Source organism: Equus caballus, unplaced genomic scaffold (genome assembly GCF_041296265.1).
Source record: "Equus caballus isolate H_3958 breed thoroughbred unplaced genomic scaffold, TB-T2T haplotype2-0000440, whole genome shotgun sequence".
Lineage (NCBI taxonomy): Eukaryota > Metazoa > Chordata > Mammalia > Perissodactyla > Equidae > Equus > Equus caballus.
This window is the reverse complement of record NW_027222395.1, coordinates 2,419,502-2,438,994: the sequence shown is the minus strand read 5'-3', so window position 1 is coordinate 2,438,994 and position 19,493 is coordinate 2,419,502. Positions and strand designations below refer to the sequence as shown.

Sequence of the window (19,493 nt, the reverse complement as noted above, 5' to 3'; positions counted from 1 at the left end):
TGTTTCCTCTGTAATTCATGCTCATGGAGTCATTTCAAAAGAAAGAGGACTTCATAACAGCAGCAGTAAAAGAAATTAAACATGGGCCAGAGATCCTTAAACTTCTAGAAGTGGGACAAGGCCCCAAGGAAGTAGTTGTGGGCCATTTTAAGGCCATCAAAGTGAGGAATTAGAGGCCATAAAAGGGAATAATTTGGCAGACGTGGCTGCAAAAAGGGCTGCTATATCAGCAGAGTTTCTCCAGTTACCTTTAATTCCTTCTCTATCCTTCTATGAATTTACGCCAGTGTATTCACCGGATGAAGTAAGGGAAGCCACTATACAGGGTTACCAGTGGTCCCCAATAGCCAAGGGCTGGATGATAAACCAATGAGGGAAGATTCAAGTCCCCAAACAACTACTTAAGTGTGCTCATGATTCTACGCATAATGGGCAACAGACCTTGTATACCTCTCTCTGATGAAGGTCATAAGCACCCCAGGTATAAAATAACTTATTGAAAAAAATAACTGGACAATGTGTTTATTGCCAGAGGAATGATTAATGTACAGATCAGACCTCCTGTACCTCCCCTGGTGAAAGCAACTCAAATTTAGGCAACTTAACCGAGGGAAGACTGTCAAGTTGATTTTACTGATATGCCCATGGACCCTGGAGGGTTAAAATACCTCTTGGTGTTTGTGGATACATTTACTGGATGGATTGAAGCCTTCCCTTGCGGGTCAGAAATGGTAAAGGGGGTAAGAAAGGTGTTGTTAAAAGAGATGATTCACCATTTGGAGTTGTCTAGATCAATCCAGAGTGATAATGGGTCAGGCTTTATGTCAGAGATCACCTCTGAAATACTCAGAGTTTTAAAAATCAAATGGAGGCTACATAGTGCCTGGAGACCACAATCGTCTGGAAAAACTGAGTGGGCCAAACTTTAAAAAAACACCTTGAATAACCTGTGCCAAGAGATGCAGGAAGATTGGCTAAAATTATTGCCAATAGCCTTCATTCAGATAAAGGCAGCCCCAAAAGGCAAACTGAAGTTTAGGCTCTTGGAAATGCCCTATGCCAGGCCTTCTAAAGACTCACATTCACTCACAAACCCAGACCCAGGCTATCAAACACGTAAATAATCTGAAGCAGGTGGCAGAAGCACTCAATAAATATGGAAATTTCCGTCTTTCCTTACCTACAGAGTTCAAGCTCCACTCATATGAGCCTGGATATTGGGTCTATCTTAAAACTTGGAAAAGTAGTTTGCCCCCTGATCAGCTAAATCCTAGTTGGGTAGTGTCTCACTTGGTGTTACTAACCACTCACTTTTACATAAAATTAGGAGTCACTGCTTGTATCCATCACACATGGGTAAAAAAGGCTCCCACAGCTGAACATCAAAAGACATCATTGCATAAGATTGATGACCTTGAGTTTTCCTGTGAACTACTCTCTGATTTGAAGCTCTTGTTTTGTTGACACCACAAAGTTAAGTAAATCCCAAGGACCTATGAATCTCTGAATGACTGTCTATCCATCCCAGTATCTGCCCTGGATCCTAACCCTCCCCATATCATTTCAGCATGGTAGGCTTACAAGGAGGCTGTATGTTCCTGGGCAGCAAGGCTAGGTCCAGCAGAGAAGTATGGGAAACCCTGTAACTAGATTATAAAAGGGATGGTGGAATCTGGACAGTGGGGTAAGTACATCCAGATCCTAAATATATACAGGTTCATAACTGTACCACCTTAGCACCTCCACAAATCAAAAGAGGAAAGAACAAGAGGGAAGCAGGGCTCCTTAGTGCTGGGGTAATCTCCCTGACTGAGTCACTAGTGGCTTCAGCAGGAGGTATCATTTATAATGCAGCCACTATCAAAGAAGTCACTGCCATGTTGGCCATGGTAGCCAATGAATCAAGCCTGGATTTGAAGGTGATAGAACTGCCTTCGATTATCTTTTAGCAGAAGAGAAATGAGTCTGGGCCTTAGCTAATGTGTCTTTCTCTCTCTGTGTTAATAGTAGTGGCGCTATAGAAGAGAGTAAAACTGGGTTATTGGAGAAATCCACATGGCTAACAGAAAGAAGCCAGCCAGACTTCCTTCTTTTATGCCCCTTAATAGCTATTCTTCTTTTCTTTCCCTTTGGACTCTGCATATTTAATTCTCATACAGTTTGTGGCTAAAAACATTGAAGCTATACAATTACAGAGGGTTGTTACGCAAGAATGCAAACAACTTGAGGCTATACCTGGTGAGGAATACTTCTGTCCTCTATCAGTCCGTGTGACAATGCCCATGCTCAGCAGGAAGCAGTCACAGATGATGGACGTTTGCCTCATGCCTCTTAAGATGGAGGAACAGGATAAAACCAGAGGAGGGATGTTGTCACTGACTAACTGCTCCAAGTAACTCAAAGGAGGAAGTGCTTAATTGTTTCCAAAAATTGTTTCTTCAGTTATGTTAAGAGATACAATCACCTGCTCTGAATGGATCCAAACGTCTCTGCAAGAGTGACACCTGCACAGAGGGGCTGAGAAGTGCCCAAGTGTTACCCTGTTTAATTTTAATGTTAAGATCTCTACCTTAGGAGGCGCTTAAGCCTTATTACCATAACATGTGATGCATGTGGAATGATGTTTTCAAACTGCATCTGTGCAAGTGAATAACCACCTCTACATGTAATGGTGAAACTTCCCTTTTGGATATTCATCCTCCATCTGAAATAAAAGGCCCCTGCTTTCCCTTGCTCAGGGATCCATGGCTTAGGAAAAAATTTCCTGTGGGCTCCTTATTTGCTGCAAATAAATTTTACTTTGTGTGACTACTTCTGGAGAAAGCTTTGATTTCAACTCACCAAGAAGCAGACCCGCTTTTGCTTGGTAACAGAAGTAGTAAGGCATCTTGGTGCCTCTATTCTGGAATCTATTTAACTCCCACCACGTTTTGTTTGTCAAACAAGTCACAATTCCACTTTAATGTATCTATCACTGTGTTCCTTATGGAAACATAAGCCTTCTAAACCACTAGAGCTCATAGTTTCACCTTCATAAAGCAGAGTTTTAGCTGGTAGATCACTAAGGATAATTGTAGAATAGCCACTCTTATTTCCACTTTGGACCCATAAATTACAGGAGAAACAGCAATGTATACTGGTTTCAGACCTACAGCATCTAACACATTGTGGAGGCAATCATTCCATCACTCTAAAATAATACCAACAGAGACTGTCCTATAACTGAGTTTTAAATAGGCTATTCCAATATTCCAGGCACACTTTTTGAATTTCTGAATACTAGATCTTTCACCACTGTTTTTCAGGAACCCCCCAAGGCAGTACTGTAGTGTTGCAAATGTCCACGTTGTGTGGTGCCAGCATATCACACAGAATCATCTGAGAATAAGGCCCTGGTGCTTTCTTCCACATTCAGGTTGTTCATAGGGAATACCTCACGACAAGTTCACGCTTTCACAGAGAAAGCCATGCAATCAAAGTATGGACCATGGACAACTGGATCACTTGCTCATGCAATTTACCTGTGTCTTCAGGAACAGGAGTACTGTTGACTGCAGTGCATGCCTCCCATTCTGGATTGGTGAGCTACACAATATGAAGTGTGTGATGGGAAGTGTAGGTTGCATAGTAACTTGGTAGCTTATTGTCACTCAGTCTCTGTTAGGGTCCATTAAAAAGTTAGAATCTGTTTCTCAAAAGGTGAATAGTTATCTGCAGAAGAAGTTATTGCTTTGCTTTAAAATTCAAAGGTCTGATCTGTAATTCACCACAGGGGCTTATCCAAAGTTCTGAAGAATCTTTATCTGCAAATACACTTCAAGGATGATCATATATGCTGTGTCATATGGCCCAAATAACACAGCAGCTGGCGTGACAGACTGGAATTCTTGGAATTTTCTCTTGTTTTGGGATCCACTAAAAATGGACAACTTTTGGGGTAACTTTGTAAATAGGTTGGAGTAACTTGCCTAAATGTGGTATACGCTGCCCACAAAATCAAAAAAGCCCCACTGAATTTTATGGTTGATGAGGCAGGATTGGAGAAACACTGCCTTGCCTCAGTTTTATTTTAATTCCAAATGGATTTTAATTAGGAGCAAATAAGTCCTGGTAGTCAATTTCAAGATGCAATTTTTTTGTGTAATTTCAAGGAAATTTGAGTCATTAAAAATGGTGTAGGAGACTTTGCATTGGCCTTAATTACTTGTTTTGATGCTTCTGAGGAGTAAGTTGGTAGTGACTTTGGGAGTTTGAGTCTCTAGGAGTACTGAGTTAGATGTAGAAGCCTTGGGGCTCCAGTTGCACTCAGTCTACAGAGAAGCAGGAGAGTGGTGGCCTGTATCTGTGGAGCAGGTGAGTTTAATCGAGTTTACTACAAAGCAGGTAAAATATTCTTTTCCTGATATGGTAACTCTCATGATCTTTTTTTTGTGTGTGTGTTGAGTCACTGTAAATGCTATCCAATTCTGAGTCCAATAATATTAAAGAAAGGAGTTAGTCATGGAAATATTTGGCTTCAAATCCATTGACAAACATTTCACAAGGAAAAGAATAAACTTCCACTTGAAAATGGATATGGTATTATCTTTATATGCACCTTAAATTAGTGTATAAACATTCACAAGAATTGTTACAGGCTCTTAACATCAGCCCTGATATCAGTTCCCCCACATTGAAGCCAGCATATATAGGGTTAAAACTAAAACCCACCACCCCCTTTCCTGCTTCTCTAGCTCCACTCACATGTAAATACCTGTTTCTTTAAACTTGGACTCCTTGAGCTTTACAACTAAATGGGAGTTACAAATTGTTAAAAGCCCAGGTGGCCTGGTGTTGGAGGCACACTAAAGTTCAGCTTATCATGTGTCCTTGAAGTTTGCCAGGAAAGCCCCTGTCTCAAGAATATCAAGGGGTGGAGGCTTCCCAGACCTCAACTCCTGGACTCCAGACTCCCAGCACTTGAACCTGCTTCAAACAGGAAGAGGAGACCAGAGACAACAGCAAAGGATGCCCACCTGCCATCCTCCTATCTCACCGCAACCCCCCCCCAACTGCCTTGCTGCAAGCAGTCTCTCAAGGCCAAAGACAGGCTGGTGGAAAAGCACCCAGCTGCACAGGCTACATGTTCCCCCTCCCCTACACAAAACCCCAAATAAAAATACCTACCCATTCCTCATAGGGGAGCTAGCAATTTTTGAGGCATGAGTCCTTTCTTAGCTCCCTGTGCCTGGCATAGTAAAAACCTTTCCTCTCCACTCAAGACTCTGTTCTCGTTATTTGGGTTGGCATCGGGTTCAGAGACCAAACTTTTGGTTACAGGATGAGAATTAATTATTTCTGACAGAATTCTTACCTTGTAAATCTTGATCCCTTTAAGAGATGTCCGTATGATGTCTGGACTGTAATAGAAGTTAACCCACAGACCATAAACTCTAATAAAGTGCACACTACACTCTGGGGTACAGAGGAGCCACTGGATTCCTCAGCCCTTCAGCAGCCAAGCTATTCAATGAAAGAAGTAAACTTTAGTGAACAAAAGGTGCTAAAATGGGATTGATATATTTTTTCTTGATTTTTCTAATATATTCTACTTTATCCTTAGAGTTTAAATATATCCTCTTGAAAATTTTAGTTGATTTGTGTATATGGGCAAAAAATAGTAACAATATATATTGTTCTCTTGGGCAAGTGTTTCACATTTTTTCACTGACTTTTACACTAGTTTAAGCATTTATGTGCAAGCATTCTCTGTAAGTTATGTGAATGTTACACTACTAGCTAATGTGTGGATGTGCACACTATAATATGGTAAGTGTTTTTTATGAAAACACAAATTGCAATGGAAATGGAAAGACATTTCAGAGACTCAGCTTGGTTTGGTATATCCATAGCAGTTATCTGCATGGGGTATATTCTAGATGGAGGAAACTAAGACAAATAACTCAACTCATGTTATTTCGTCTACCACAGAAAGTCATAATGTCTTTGTCACTCCCATCCATGAATCTTCTCTTTAACAGAACAGCTCTCTTCCCCCACCCCCTCCCTTCAAAGGCATTGTGGTGATGTTTGCAAGAACTCTGAGTGTGGAGACAAACTTTCTCCTCTTGGGTTTCACAATTGCCCAGAACTTCAGATTCCTCTCTTCCTCGTGTTTCTGATCATGTACATTATCACTGCAGTAGGAAATTTTGGGATGATAGTACTCATCCAGATAAACCCAAACTTTCACACTCCCATGTATTTTTTCCTTAGTAACCTCTCTCTGGTAGATTTTTGTTACTCTTCCATCATTACTACCAAGCTGCTTGAGAACTTGGTCATGTCCAATAAAAGCATCTTCTACTCCAGCTGCATGTTGTAGTTTTTCCTGTCCTATGCTGTGGTGGTGACTGAGTCCGTCTTTCTGGCAGTGGTGGCCTGTGGCCACTTTGTGACCATCTATAATCCTCTGCTTTATACAGTGGCCATGTCACAGAGGTTCTGTGTCCTCCTGGTGGCTGGGTCATATTGCTGGGGTATGTTTTGCACCTTGGTACTCCTTTGCTATGCTCTCCAATTAAATTTTTCTGAATGTAGCATAAGCAACCACTTTTTCTGTGAGTATACTGCTCTCATCGCAGTCTTGAGCTCCAATATACACATTACTCAACTATTGCTCTTTGGCTTTTCCACCTTCAATGAAGTGAGTACACCACTGATCATCCTTGCTTCCTATGATTTTATTTTTATAAACTAAACATCCATTCTTCCAAGGGGTATCACAAAGCCTTCTCCCCCATGCCTCCCACCAGACCACCATCACCATCTTCCATGGGACCATCCTTTCCCTATATTTTGTCCAACTCCGAAAACTCTTGTCAAATTGTCAATGAGGCCTCTGTGTTATATACACTTCTCAATCCCATGCTGAATCTCCTGATCTACAGCCTGAGGAATAAAGATGTGAAAGATGCCTTCTGGAAATTAATAGACAGAAACATCCCCTTTCACTGAACCAAACTCAAAAGATGTTCCCAATCCCAAGAAAAACAGGAACAGAGACTTCTAAAGCCTATTCCATAGGTTTGCATGAGGCCTTTATAGGAGGCTGTGATGTGAAGGTGTCATGAAGAGGTAAACTCAAATCCCTTGCAGCTGGTTGTGTCCTGTCCCTGAAGCCTCGTGTCTTTGTTGGGAGATGCAGATACATATGCCGTGTGATTAAAGGGATGGTTCTTTTCTTCATTCCTTGGTTGCTGTGAATTATATGAAAGCACAGTCTTGGGCTTTCACTCAGCTTATATTGAAAAACACACTGGGTGAGGACAGTTACACCTATTGTGTAGATGATGACACAGAGGTTCAAGGAACTAGCCTAGAAATGACTGAAATGATGATTTAAGACAGGAACTCAACTCTAGTGACTCTAAATCTAGAGCCCTTTCACTATAGCTCCTCTGAGGCTGTTAGTCCGAGAGGTCACAGGAATTAGCTGTAACCTTTGGAAAGGACAATCTCTGGAGTAATTTCAATATTCATAGATTATGCTTGAATATTATTACTCAGAAGGTTGCATCCCAATATTACCAGGTCTGGAAATCTCTACCAGAGTATTCTAGTCTGGTTCATATGTATCAGGACCAGGGTGAATGTAATATACATTTTATCTGGGAATATTGAGCAATCATATTTCAAGATTTCTCTTCCAATGTTTATATGGATGACTAAACAAGCACAGACGACCAATAACAAACACCCTAAAAATTAAAACAAGTTATAGTGGGAAGGGCAACCTTATAAAATTTAAAATAAATTTAAATTTCTTATTATTAAAACAGCGGCTTTTGGGACAAGTAGATAGTCATATGAGAAAGAAGACAAAATTAGTTCTCTTCCCTATGTCACACACCAAAAGAGAGTTCTAAAAGCAAGTTTAAAAGTTAGATTATACGAATATATAAAGCTTCCTGGAAAAAAAAACATGAAAAATTAAAAGACAAATGAAAAGCTGAGAAAAAGTCAATGCTAATGTCACATATAGTAGCAGAGAAAATGAAAATCCTATAGAAAAATACACATAAAATGCAATTAAATAGTCTATATAAAGGAATACAAATAGCCCTTAAACTTATGCAGAGTTGTTCATCTCGACTCAAAATAACAAAGATACAAATGAAAACTGCCCTGAGGTATTATTTCTCATCTGTGAAAATGACAGAAATACAAAAGTCTAATGATATATCCAGAAAGTGAATCTGCAGGGATACAGATATTTTTATACAATGGAGGTAGGAAAGCAACATGTTGCATGTGATTTGAACTACTAGCAAAATTACATATGCATTTATCTCTTTCAAACAATTACAGTTCTAAGAATCTATCCCAAAGATATAGTAGCAAAAAATATATAAATCACTTATTCCCAAGCATTATTTGCAATAACAGTAGACTGGATTAAATCCAACGTGAAGGTTATTGATTAAATTACGAGTCACAATAGAGAAGTACACAGCTGTGAAAATGGAAAGAGAAAGGTTTGTATATTTTTCTACAGTGTGCTCTCCAGAGAATTTTCTTAAGTGAATAAAGACAAGATGCAGAAAGGTTTTCATAGTATGATAAGTTGTGTAATAGAAGAGGGAAAGGTAAAGCAAAAACTAATAAAGATGGAAGAGATGAAAGAAAACTTTAGGAGTGTGTATTATAGTTCTGATTTTGGAAAATGTAGTACTTTACATAGTTTAAAAAATATATTCGTATGTCAAAAAGTAAAACAAAATCTCTAAAATTTGAAAACAAAAACAAATGAATGGTGTGTGCTGAAACAGCACCTCACTATGGTCTTGTCCAACCTCCCTATTTAAAATGGAACCTTCAATTGTATATTTTTTGCATTTATATTTACTGGAAAATAATTACATACTTATTTTTTTTTGTATCCTCCATTAAATATAAATGTGCTGACAAAGAGACATTCTTAATCTTTCTCCCCAATATGCAAGGTTGTAACTAGCTCAGGGTAAACCTGTAATAAATATTGAATGAATGAATGAATAAGCGAGTAATTATGTATCCTCACTACACACTTGACCTTCTTTCCCTGGTTTCTGACTCAAGAGAGGACATTCAGCAGAGTAGGCATTTGTTTTGGTTTGTTTTATTATATTTTGATTGCTGAGTTTGAATAATCACTTCTAAAACATCCTTATCATTCTTTTTGATCTCTTTCCTCTCTGCATTCAAGTTCCTCATGGTTGTGGTAAGTTTGACTCTATTCCCAGTTCCTTGGAAGGTCATATTTTTCACTCAGTAAAGATTCATGGCACACCTACTTTATGCTGTTTACTGATCTAGGATCTTGGAATATATCAGTGAACAGAGCAATGAAAAACCTCTGCTTTCCTGGAACTTTTATTATAGCAAGGGAAACAAATAATGTATAATAAATGCAATAAATACAGACTAAAAATATATTTGAACCATGTTAAGTGCTTTAAACAGTAACTTGAGTAGTTGTGTAGCCCCTGTAGAGTATTAATATATTCATGGAAGTTTTCAGCAAAAAGGTACATTTGAACAAAAATTCAAGGGGAATAATTCCAGGGTAGAGAAAATACTAGTAGAAAAGACCATAAGGAAGGAGTGTGTGAGAATTTTTGAGAAACAAAGCAAAGAACAAAGTAAGGAGGTCAGACTAGCTGGACAAAGTAGAGGGGAGAAAGAGTAAAAGATAGGACATAGATTTAAAAGGGGACTAGATTGTTTTCTCAGGTTAATATTTAACTTTGTGAATCTTTCTGCTTTAAGTCTCAATGAATTGTGATGACCCAAAAGATGGATCTTCACACTTCTCCAATATGGTGAAAGTAGATAGTATGGAGGCAGACGGTTATTCCTGGCATATAGTAGTCACTCAATTAATATTTGATAGTGATGACTCTTATAAATGCATGATTTTGATAATTGTGAGAAAGTATGCAAGTGATAAGGGGGCTGAGGAAAGTGGTCTTAAAATATGAACTTTCATAAGAAATGTCCCTCATACTGCTCCAGGTTTTCTAGTACACAAGAATTACATCAGAGAAAGGTGATTAATTTTAATTGTTTATTCCATGACCTCAAGAGAATGAGGCGATAAGTGGTCTATAGGGTTCACGTCCCAAAGGTAGTGACTGTAGCTATAAGAACACGTGCATCACTCCCAATCCAGAGAGGCCCTCCCTTTGCCATCAGCAGGTTTGTTTTAAGATTCTAGACACAGATTGGTTTCAGTTTGAAAGTGGGGTATGTAGAAAACAACATGAAGGGGGAAGTGACCCTTTAGATCTAGACAGGTCTTGAAAAATATCTAATCCTTTCAAAAGTTACATATCTGAACATGCAAGGAAGAAGACAGGCACTTATTCTACAAAGCTCTGTGTTCCAGGACCTGGCTCAGCCGAGCTCCTCAGCAGCCCTGTGAACAACAGGTGCTGGGGAAGAGGAAGAGAAGAGCTCTAAGAATTTGGAGGAATGTGTGTTGTTCTGCTTCTATAAATTTTTGGAAGAGGAGTCAATGTAGAATGGACAAATAGATAAATCAAAAAACAAGCAGAGATTGAATAGACTCTCTAGTGAAAATAATTAAAAGGTACCAGCTTTAATTAAGATTATAAAACAGGAAACACGTGTCCTCTGAGAGCAAAAGTTACAACAAAATGAGGGAAAACTTGTAGGGAAGATTTCAGCTGCTGTCTTTCCATGGCTCAAAGATATTGAAATTTTTACCAGCAATTGAATAATAGCATTTGGTATATAAGGGCCTAGACATTAAATATACTATTAATTTAAAATTAATTCTTAAATGCCTTAGATAAATTAGAAATTGTATTGAAAAAACTGTGATAATTAGAATGTCTGGCTTTGCACTGGATTATCTTTTGAGCTTGCCTTTAACACTCAAATTTAGTAGTATAGGAACAGATAAGGTCCTCATGTCTCACTTTTGTGTATGGTCTGACACTCTTATTGATGAACCATCTGAAACACTTTTCTTGGGCTGTAGGACCAGAGATGGCCCCATCAGAAATCACAGAGAAAGAGTCTTCCAGTATGGTAGGATCTTAGAAGTGTGGACAAACAATTAGAAAAATATAATTTTTTGTATGACTATTTTCTTGCAAAATGTCTTCAGAGTGTGGTACTACCTCCAAATTACAGTCCTGCTCCCTCACAGGTAATATAGGAAAGAATGAATATCCTATGTATCTTGACGGGAGAGAGGAGAGAAAAAAGAGAGACAGAGACCTAGGAAATGCAAGTTTCTAGGTCAGAGTCTTCACTGTAATTACTTATTCCTGGGAGAGATAATTTCCCTAAATCTCATTCTTGTTTCATATTGATGCTGCTTTCTAGTATAACTATGTGGCGTGTGTGCTGTCATTGGGCTATTTCCCATAGATTTAGAGTCTCTAGTTTGTCAGCTAAAAGCATGATGATTAATAAAGTAAATAAGCTAGTATCTACACTACAGATGTAGGGTAGAAAAATGGATACAGGACTTGGAGTCTGGGGATCTAAGCTCTAGTCATAGACGTGTAGATTGGTCATTATTTGCATGTCACTGAGAAAGCCAATGTTCTCCAGCTTCTGCTTTGTCACCTCTAGAGTAAAGAAGTAGACTAGATTACCTTTGTCATCTGTTCCAATTTTATTACTCCTCAAGAAGTGAAGAAAGATTGACAACTAGAAGTCCATGAGCTGAGGAGTGTACTTTCTAAAAGAAATAAGATTAATTTTGATAACAGATTTATTGGGTCAGAGAGAAAAGCAAAGATTAAAGTGCTATATGGAATTAACAATAAAGGCACAAATGCATGGTGTTAGGAGTGTTCATTCTTGATGTCACAATGTGAACATATGATGCAAAAATTAATCTATTTAGAAATTTCTCATTTTATTAATGTTTGCAGGGCTGGCATAATCAGTTATCACATTATGTTAGGCTTACTTTTTTATGAACTTATAATGTTCAAGGAGAACTGAAAGTGTTATGGGGAGGATTTTATTTAAAATAACCATGAATCTCTTGATTTCATGCTTATTTGTAAATCTTAAAATTACAATTGAGAACTTAAAAATGAATTCAATATTCATATTATATTTACTTAAAATTTAAAAATGGTTATCACATTTTAGAAGTTTAGACATTTAGCATATCTTGCATAAAAAATACGTAGAGAAATTCTGAAAGAGATACTTTGCTTCATCTTCCAGTTTTGGTGATGGATAGTGAACCAAGTTTCTTATATCTTCACTCTCCTTTATATTTTGTTTTCAGGGCTGATTCAGATTTTGACAAACAGAGACCATGATACTATTGAAGAGAAACAAAAGTGGGGCCACATTCACTCTCTTGGGCTTCTCAGATTACCCAGAACTGCAAATCCCCCTCTTCTTGATTTTTCTGGCCATCTACAGTGTCACTGTTGTAGGGAATATTGGGATGATTGCAATAATCAAAATTAACCCCAAACTGCACACCCCCATGTACTTTTTCCTCAGCCACCTCTCATTTGTGGATTTCTGCTATTCCTCCATCATTGCTCCCAAGACCCAGGTGAACCTAGTTGTAGAAGACAGAACCATTTCATTCATAGGATGTTTAGCACAATTCTTTTTCTTTTGTATCTTTGTCATAACTGAATCCTTTTTATTAGCTGTGATGGTGTATGATCGCTTTGTGGCCATTTGCAACCCTCTGCTCTACACAGTTGCCATGCCCCAGAAACTCTGCGTCATGCTAGTTGTCGGATCATATGCATGGGGAGTAACATGTTCCCTGATACTCACATGTTTTGCTATAAAATTATCATTTCAGGGTTTCAACACAATCAATCACTTCTTCTGTGAGTTCTCCTCATTGCTGTCCCTCTCTTGCTCTGACACTTATCTCAACCAGTTGCTGCTTTTCGTTTTTGCCACATTTAATGAGGTCAGCACATTACTCATCATTCTCATGTCTTATGTACTTATCATTGTCATCATCCTCAAGATGCACTCAGCCAGTGGGAGCTGCAAAGCCTTTTCCACCTGTGCCTCCCACCTGACCGCCATCACCATCTTCCACAGCACCAACCTCTTCCTCTATTGTGTGCCCCACTCCCAAAACTCCAGGCACACAGTCAAAGTGGCCTCTGTGTTTTACACAGTGGTGATCCCCATGTTGAATCCTCTGATCTACAGTCTGAGAAATAAGGATGTCAAGGATACATTAGGCAAAATAATGGACACTAAAATCTTTTCTTATTGAGCATATTATTTTAGTGGAGTTTGTCCCTGGCACATAAATGAACTCTGTCCATAAAGGTTGATTTTAAAGATACAATTAAAATTAATGAAGAGTTAAGGTTGTGCAATGGAAAAGACATGGATTTTGGTTCAAAGAGATTAAATTTCACTCTTTCTCTCACTGGGAAAAAAAGTCATCTCTCATCTTTAATTTTTCATCTACAAAATTGAGATAACATAAACTAGCTCCTAATCATATTGTTCAAATTAAAAGACTATATAACTAACATATGTAATAACTTATATAACCTCAACAATCATTAATTTTATCCTCTTTCTTATGACATATTTGGAGTAGACTAGGCTTTCACAAACACATGAATTTCTCCTAAAAATGTACAAATAGCAGTTCAAATAAGACATAGTCTTCATCCTTCAAGGAATGCAAAATCTAGTGTTGAAAGTAGGTTTGTGAACAAATTGACCATTGAATAAGGTAGAAATACTAATTATCATAGAGTGTTTAAGAGAAAAAATGTCCAAATCCATTTGGGCACTTCAGGGAAGTCCTTCATAAAATAGGTATTGTTTGAACTTGTCCTTGGATAACAGGATGGACAGAATGTTAGGGGCACATTTCAACAAAGAGTTGTATGCAGGAGACCAAAGCATGACAAATTCATGGAGGTCAGAATGTAATACCGAGTCAATGATCCAACAACCTTCTTATTGAGCTAATACCCTATAATGTGCATGTGTGTGTTGTATAAACAGGTTACTTGACATGAATGGAAAGTTGATAAGACATGGTTTATCTTCTGAATGCATTTCAAAGCAACTCCAGAGTGGCAGTATGAAAAGCGGACTCCAACAAAAGCTGAGAAATGGTAGACTGGATATCAGAAAATCTTATATGCAAAGAGTAAGCATGATATGTGCCTACGCAACCTGTACTTCATGCTATCATTCTGCCTGTGAAGACATCAAAAGTATGATAAATTCTTTATGATTTTTTTTTTTTCTGAATGGGAGCATAATCTCTGAGTGCTTCTCAACACAACTCTCACCTAAAAAAATTGTCTGGAGTTGTATTAAGCATTGAAAACTAATTACCTATACAAGTTTATTAAAAATAAAATAAAATCTAGACAGTCATTAGCATTAAGACCTATTTAATCTGGCAAATTAAATATAGTAGATCTTTCCAACAGTAACTCATTTTTCCTTGAATAACTGGTACACCCTTCTCCTTCTGTTTACTCAATATGGCTATATAAATTCTAAACACATCATCAACATAATGGAAGAAATACATTTATAGGTGTTTGGTAGTGGCAAAAAATGGGTAACAATTTTATGTGGGCTCAATAAAGTTATTTGAAATGTTCATATTATTTTGAACTCATAATCATTATTAAAATGTTTCATTTATGTGCATTATTTGATAAGGAACCAAATAACCATTGCATAAAAATAGATAAAATATATAAGAAACAGTGTTTTAGATACAGGATGTCTGATGAGGGAATGCTTTTCTCTTTTACTGAGATCTGTGTCTCTGGGTATTTACAAATTGATCTTTTAGTACACATCTGGCAGTTATACAATTTATAATTTTCTTTGAAATTAGGAAATTATTTTTATTAATCTTAAACTGAATCAGTGATGGGTAATGCCTCTTTATAGAGAATTTTATTTTATTTCTGTCCTTCTTTGTCCAAAAATGATCACATTTTTGGCAGAAGTGACATAACTCACTTAGCTTTTACTTTGAGGAAACCAAGGCCCAGAAGGCTTAAGTGACCTGGCCAACATTGTAAAGCAGTTGTTGACAGAATTAAAGCAATCGTTCTAGATTCCAGACACATCAGAAGCACATTTTCCACTAAACGCTGGCACACAACCATATCTTTTTCATTTTTAAGTTGTGACATTTCAGATTCTTTATTCTAGTTTCTGCTGCTTCTATGTAGAACATGACTTATATGAGTAGTCTTCACATTTTTTTGTAATGTGCCTCTCAATTAGTTTTGAAAAGGTATATACCCCTAAAATTTAATTTTACATATAAATATACCATCATAAGCTTAAATAGCAGCAAAAAGTGTAATTTCTGTTTCATAGCATATTCATTTAAAATACATAAATAGCAACATCTCAGTCAGATTTGTGTGTTCCCTTCTCCTGAACTCATATTCAATTCTACTCTCCCCTTTAACAGTATAATTTAATTACAGATTCCTACTTTTTATTTCTTGTGATCATAATGATTTTCACAATTTCAAAAGTTTTTATTTATGGATTAAGTTAAACTTTTAATGATACAATAATAATTACACCACTAGTTACAAATATATTTGCCTTGCAAATTTGGATAAAATATAATTATTAAAAATCTAACAATGATTTTGGGAATACTTCATTTTATGAAAAATATTATGAATATGTGTTTGAACTTTTATTCCAATTAATTAATGTATCTGTGGAAAGACATCACTTAGTGTTAGAAAGCAATAGGTTTAAGCATCATTCTTATTTCTGCTTTTTAATAGGTGAAAATACTGAGACTACTTGGTCATATTAAAGGTAAATGGGAATAGAAACTCTGTCAGGGATTGTACTGTAATAATATTGTCACTCAACTCTTTCAACTCCATCCAAGTTATATGTCAATTTCTCACAATTATCTTTTGTCAAAATTTTTTAAAATAATGAATTAAATGAAATTAGATTGCTTTCCAATTTTGTTGAAGGCCAAAATTTTGAAATTATATCTTTCAAAAGGATCCGTTGCCCAGTGTGGCAGATTGCAAACATCGTCCAAATTCTCCAGTCCTCGCCATATCTATGCCCTTTGGAACTTTTCTGATCAAATGATGAAATCAATTTCTCCACTTCTAGAGTGTAGGTTGCTTCTGTGACCAACTTTGGCTAACAGAAGGTAGTTGAAGTGATATTGTGTCAAATTCAAACCTCTGAAAATACCTGTGGCCTTTTCACAATCTTTTGGAATTTTCGCAGTCTCTTAGAAAAGCTGTTATGTGAGCAAGCACAGACTACCATATTGGATAATGAGAAATATAATCCACACCCCATCGCATGAGAGGGCATCTAGCTAATGACCAGACTTGTGTGTGAAGCCTCTTAGGTCATCTAACCTGCCAAGCTGATAAGGCATAGCTAGCCAAGTCAAGCTAAGCCATGTCAGGATCAGAGAATCAGAAGTAACTTACTGACTCATGCCATAGAGATCAGTGCAATAAGGAGTTGTTGTTTCTGACAAATATGTTTTGGGGTGGTTTGTTATGCAATCATTAGAACCATTCACTTCCTAATTTCTGAGAAGGTAACCAAAAAGACCTTCCAAGTCTTATCATATAACAATTAAGCATACCTGTTATTCTTCCATTTAGAGGCACCTTGATTAAAACAATGCAAGTAAAAAGTTTAGGAAATTTAATGTATTATTGATTTCATTGAATCTCGCCAATGCAATATTTTACTAAAATGGTACTATTGTATGTGTTTTAAATACATTTCATCAAAAACTTAAAGCTTCATGTATAGATCAATTTATGTATAATGACCATGAAATCAATTTCAATAACATGTTTATATTTAAATCAATTTTTCAAAACACCTGCCATGTCTTTAAGTCAAAGACACATAGAAAGGCACAGCAGCTTTCCTGTAAGTGGGAGGCTCAGATGATATAAAACATCACTACCAAGGATGCTCTTTATAGATGCTCTTTTAGTTTTTCTGTCATGAGACTCTCTCCTTCAGGAGGATGCATTTTGTGACAGTAGTTTCAGGGAGTGATAAGAACAGATGTTAAAAAGATAAGATATTAAAGAGTAGATGTTAAAAAACAGATGTTAAAAAGTGTTATCATTAATCTACTGTGTGTATGATTTCAAAACATCATTGAATTGGCTAAAACACACGTCTAATGCCATTATTTTCCAGTAAAATAAATATGCATTATACGCCAGAGAGAAACAAGAAGTCCTAACATGGGTTTGAAGTGTCTTGATTAAAGAAAACTTCAGGTTTCATGGAAAACAATATTTCAAATTGTTCTTATGTTTTAGGTATTGGAAGTTTGCTTTTGTTTTCCTAATCTGAGTAATTCACATAGTAATATGTAAATGGTTAGAGGAATCTTTGCTTTTGAAAAATTAGAGAAAAGGAACTGTGAGAGTGCTAGGGGGAAAGGAGACCCATTAACACTCCTTAAACTCAGGAAATTATCAGATGGATCAATTTTAGTAAAACACATTCAGGTTCTTGACAATTTGGAAACTGATGAAACTGATTACCTGTAACTAATTACATCTGTGGAATTCTTGCAACTTTTGGTATACCCAAGGACACAAACCAAAGAGAGTGGTTTGAACACTATTGGTTTAGGGAGACATCCTATAGTCATAAAATGAGCAGACCTGGGAGAGATCCTTGAGGCCATTTCGCTTAATGGCCTCTGGCTTTAAGTAGAGATTATGACAACTCACGATCCTTCAGGAGCTCTGCTCTTTCTCACACAGTTGTATGGGTGCAACAAACCAAAAGCAGCATATGGTCTCATTCTATCAGTGATTCTGTGTATGACTTTGAGCAAGTTACATCTGTGTTTGCCTCTGGCACCTCGTTTGTGAAGGTGCATAACTGTACTGATCTCATTTGTTTTTATAAAGACGAAATGCACTAATAGTTGTATTCTGAACAGTACTTAGCACATAGGAAGTGGTCAGTAAATGTGAGCAATTATTATTACTCTCAGTAAAGGATCTTCATTATTTCCACTTGTTTCTGGTATTGGTGGAGCTCTGGTGTGACTTCAGACTCTTTGCCTTCCAGGAAGGAGCTTCTGAGTACAAGACAAGCAAAATTTAAAAGACTTATTCGTATATTTCACTATGCTAACGCCAACCCTGGCTCATGGCACAGTGATTGGATACAGCATTCAATGCTCTGCAATTGTTCATGAATCCTGGAAGGGATCATGTTGACTTTTAATAATATGTCCCCAGGTGAGATAGTTTTTCTCCCTGTTTGTATCTCACAGAAGCTATTAATTGTTTGAGTCCCATGGTGGTATTGTTTTCTGATATCTTGTTGATCTCCCACAGAGATCAATGATTATTTTGGGAAGATTAAGTAACATGGGCCCCAGGGATACTCACACACAAGAACATAAAGCCTACATCATTTCCCATCATGGCATCTTCAGAAACAGGGAGAGCAATGTCTAACACAAAGGTTGGTTGGTTGGACTACACTCTGTTTTCTTGGTAACACATAAATGTTATTTTCTGGGATGCAGAGCCTTGTTCTTTTTTTGCTGATGGTAGTAATTTATTACAGCCTTGTGTAAGAGAACAATGAACTGTAAAAGAGGACAGCAGTGTTAGACATATTAACAATCTGTATTTAAAAGCCTTCTCTTAATTAGAAAGTGTTGTAAGGAATGCCATGTTTTGAGCACTCCTTTATGAAAATACTTTCCCTTTGTGTACTCAGAAACAATTTCAATGGGAAAGGGGGACAAGTTTATCTGCAGAACCAAATATCTTGTAACAACTGTTAGTGTAGGAGGGAATAGAGTGTAAACAAATTGGGAAGAATACTTGATTTCTCTCTTCTTCCCTCTTCTTCCTCTCTTACACTAACTCCATCCATGGAACCTGGTAAATACTGCATGGAGATTCTCCTGACAGTCACTCCTGTGATAAGTATGGCAATAATGAGCCCTCGCGACTGCTCACAGGGGAATACAGACATGTTAATCACACCTGAAGCAGAAAGAGGAGGAATTATTTTGGCTATATGCAAAATGCTTTGAAATATTTCTCTATAGCAGGTTGTCAAACCTTAGTACTATTGACATTTTGGGCCAGATAACAGTTTGCTCTTTGCATGTGGTGTTGGTATATATGTGTGTTCGGGGGAAGACTGCTATATGCATCAAAGAGAGTTTAGCAGCATTCCTAGTCTCTATTTACTTGATGTCAGTAACATCCCTCCCTTTTGTGACAACCAAAAATGTCTCCAAATATTACCAAATGTCCCATGGGGATCAAAATAACTCCTGGCTAAGAACTATTGCTCTTTAAGTAGCCAACAAGGTAATTTTTCCTGTTTAGATTTGAAAACAGTAAAAGGTTTTCAGAATTGTGTATTAGTTTGAACTCAGAAAAAGACAAATAACTCACTTTTACAAGCTATTGAAGAGAGAAAAC

The 19,493-nt window shown here is 37.2% G+C and overlaps 1 protein-coding gene and 1 pseudogene across 1 annotated transcript; both read left to right on the top strand.

The window, feature by feature from the left end:
* The first annotated feature begins 638 nt into the window (after window positions 1–638).
* On the top strand, window positions 639–6,996 carry LOC138923037 (olfactory receptor 5D14-like; annotated as a pseudogene).
* A 5,335-nt stretch (window positions 6,997–12,331) lies between these two features.
* LOC138923046 (olfactory receptor 5D18-like) lies at window positions 12,332–13,273 on the top strand. Its single transcript, XM_070259554.1, has one exon. It carries the CDS (start codon window positions 12,332–12,334, stop codon window positions 13,271–13,273), a length of 942 nt encoding a protein of 313 aa, XP_070115655.1.
* Window positions 13,274–19,493: the final 6,220 nt, after the last annotated feature.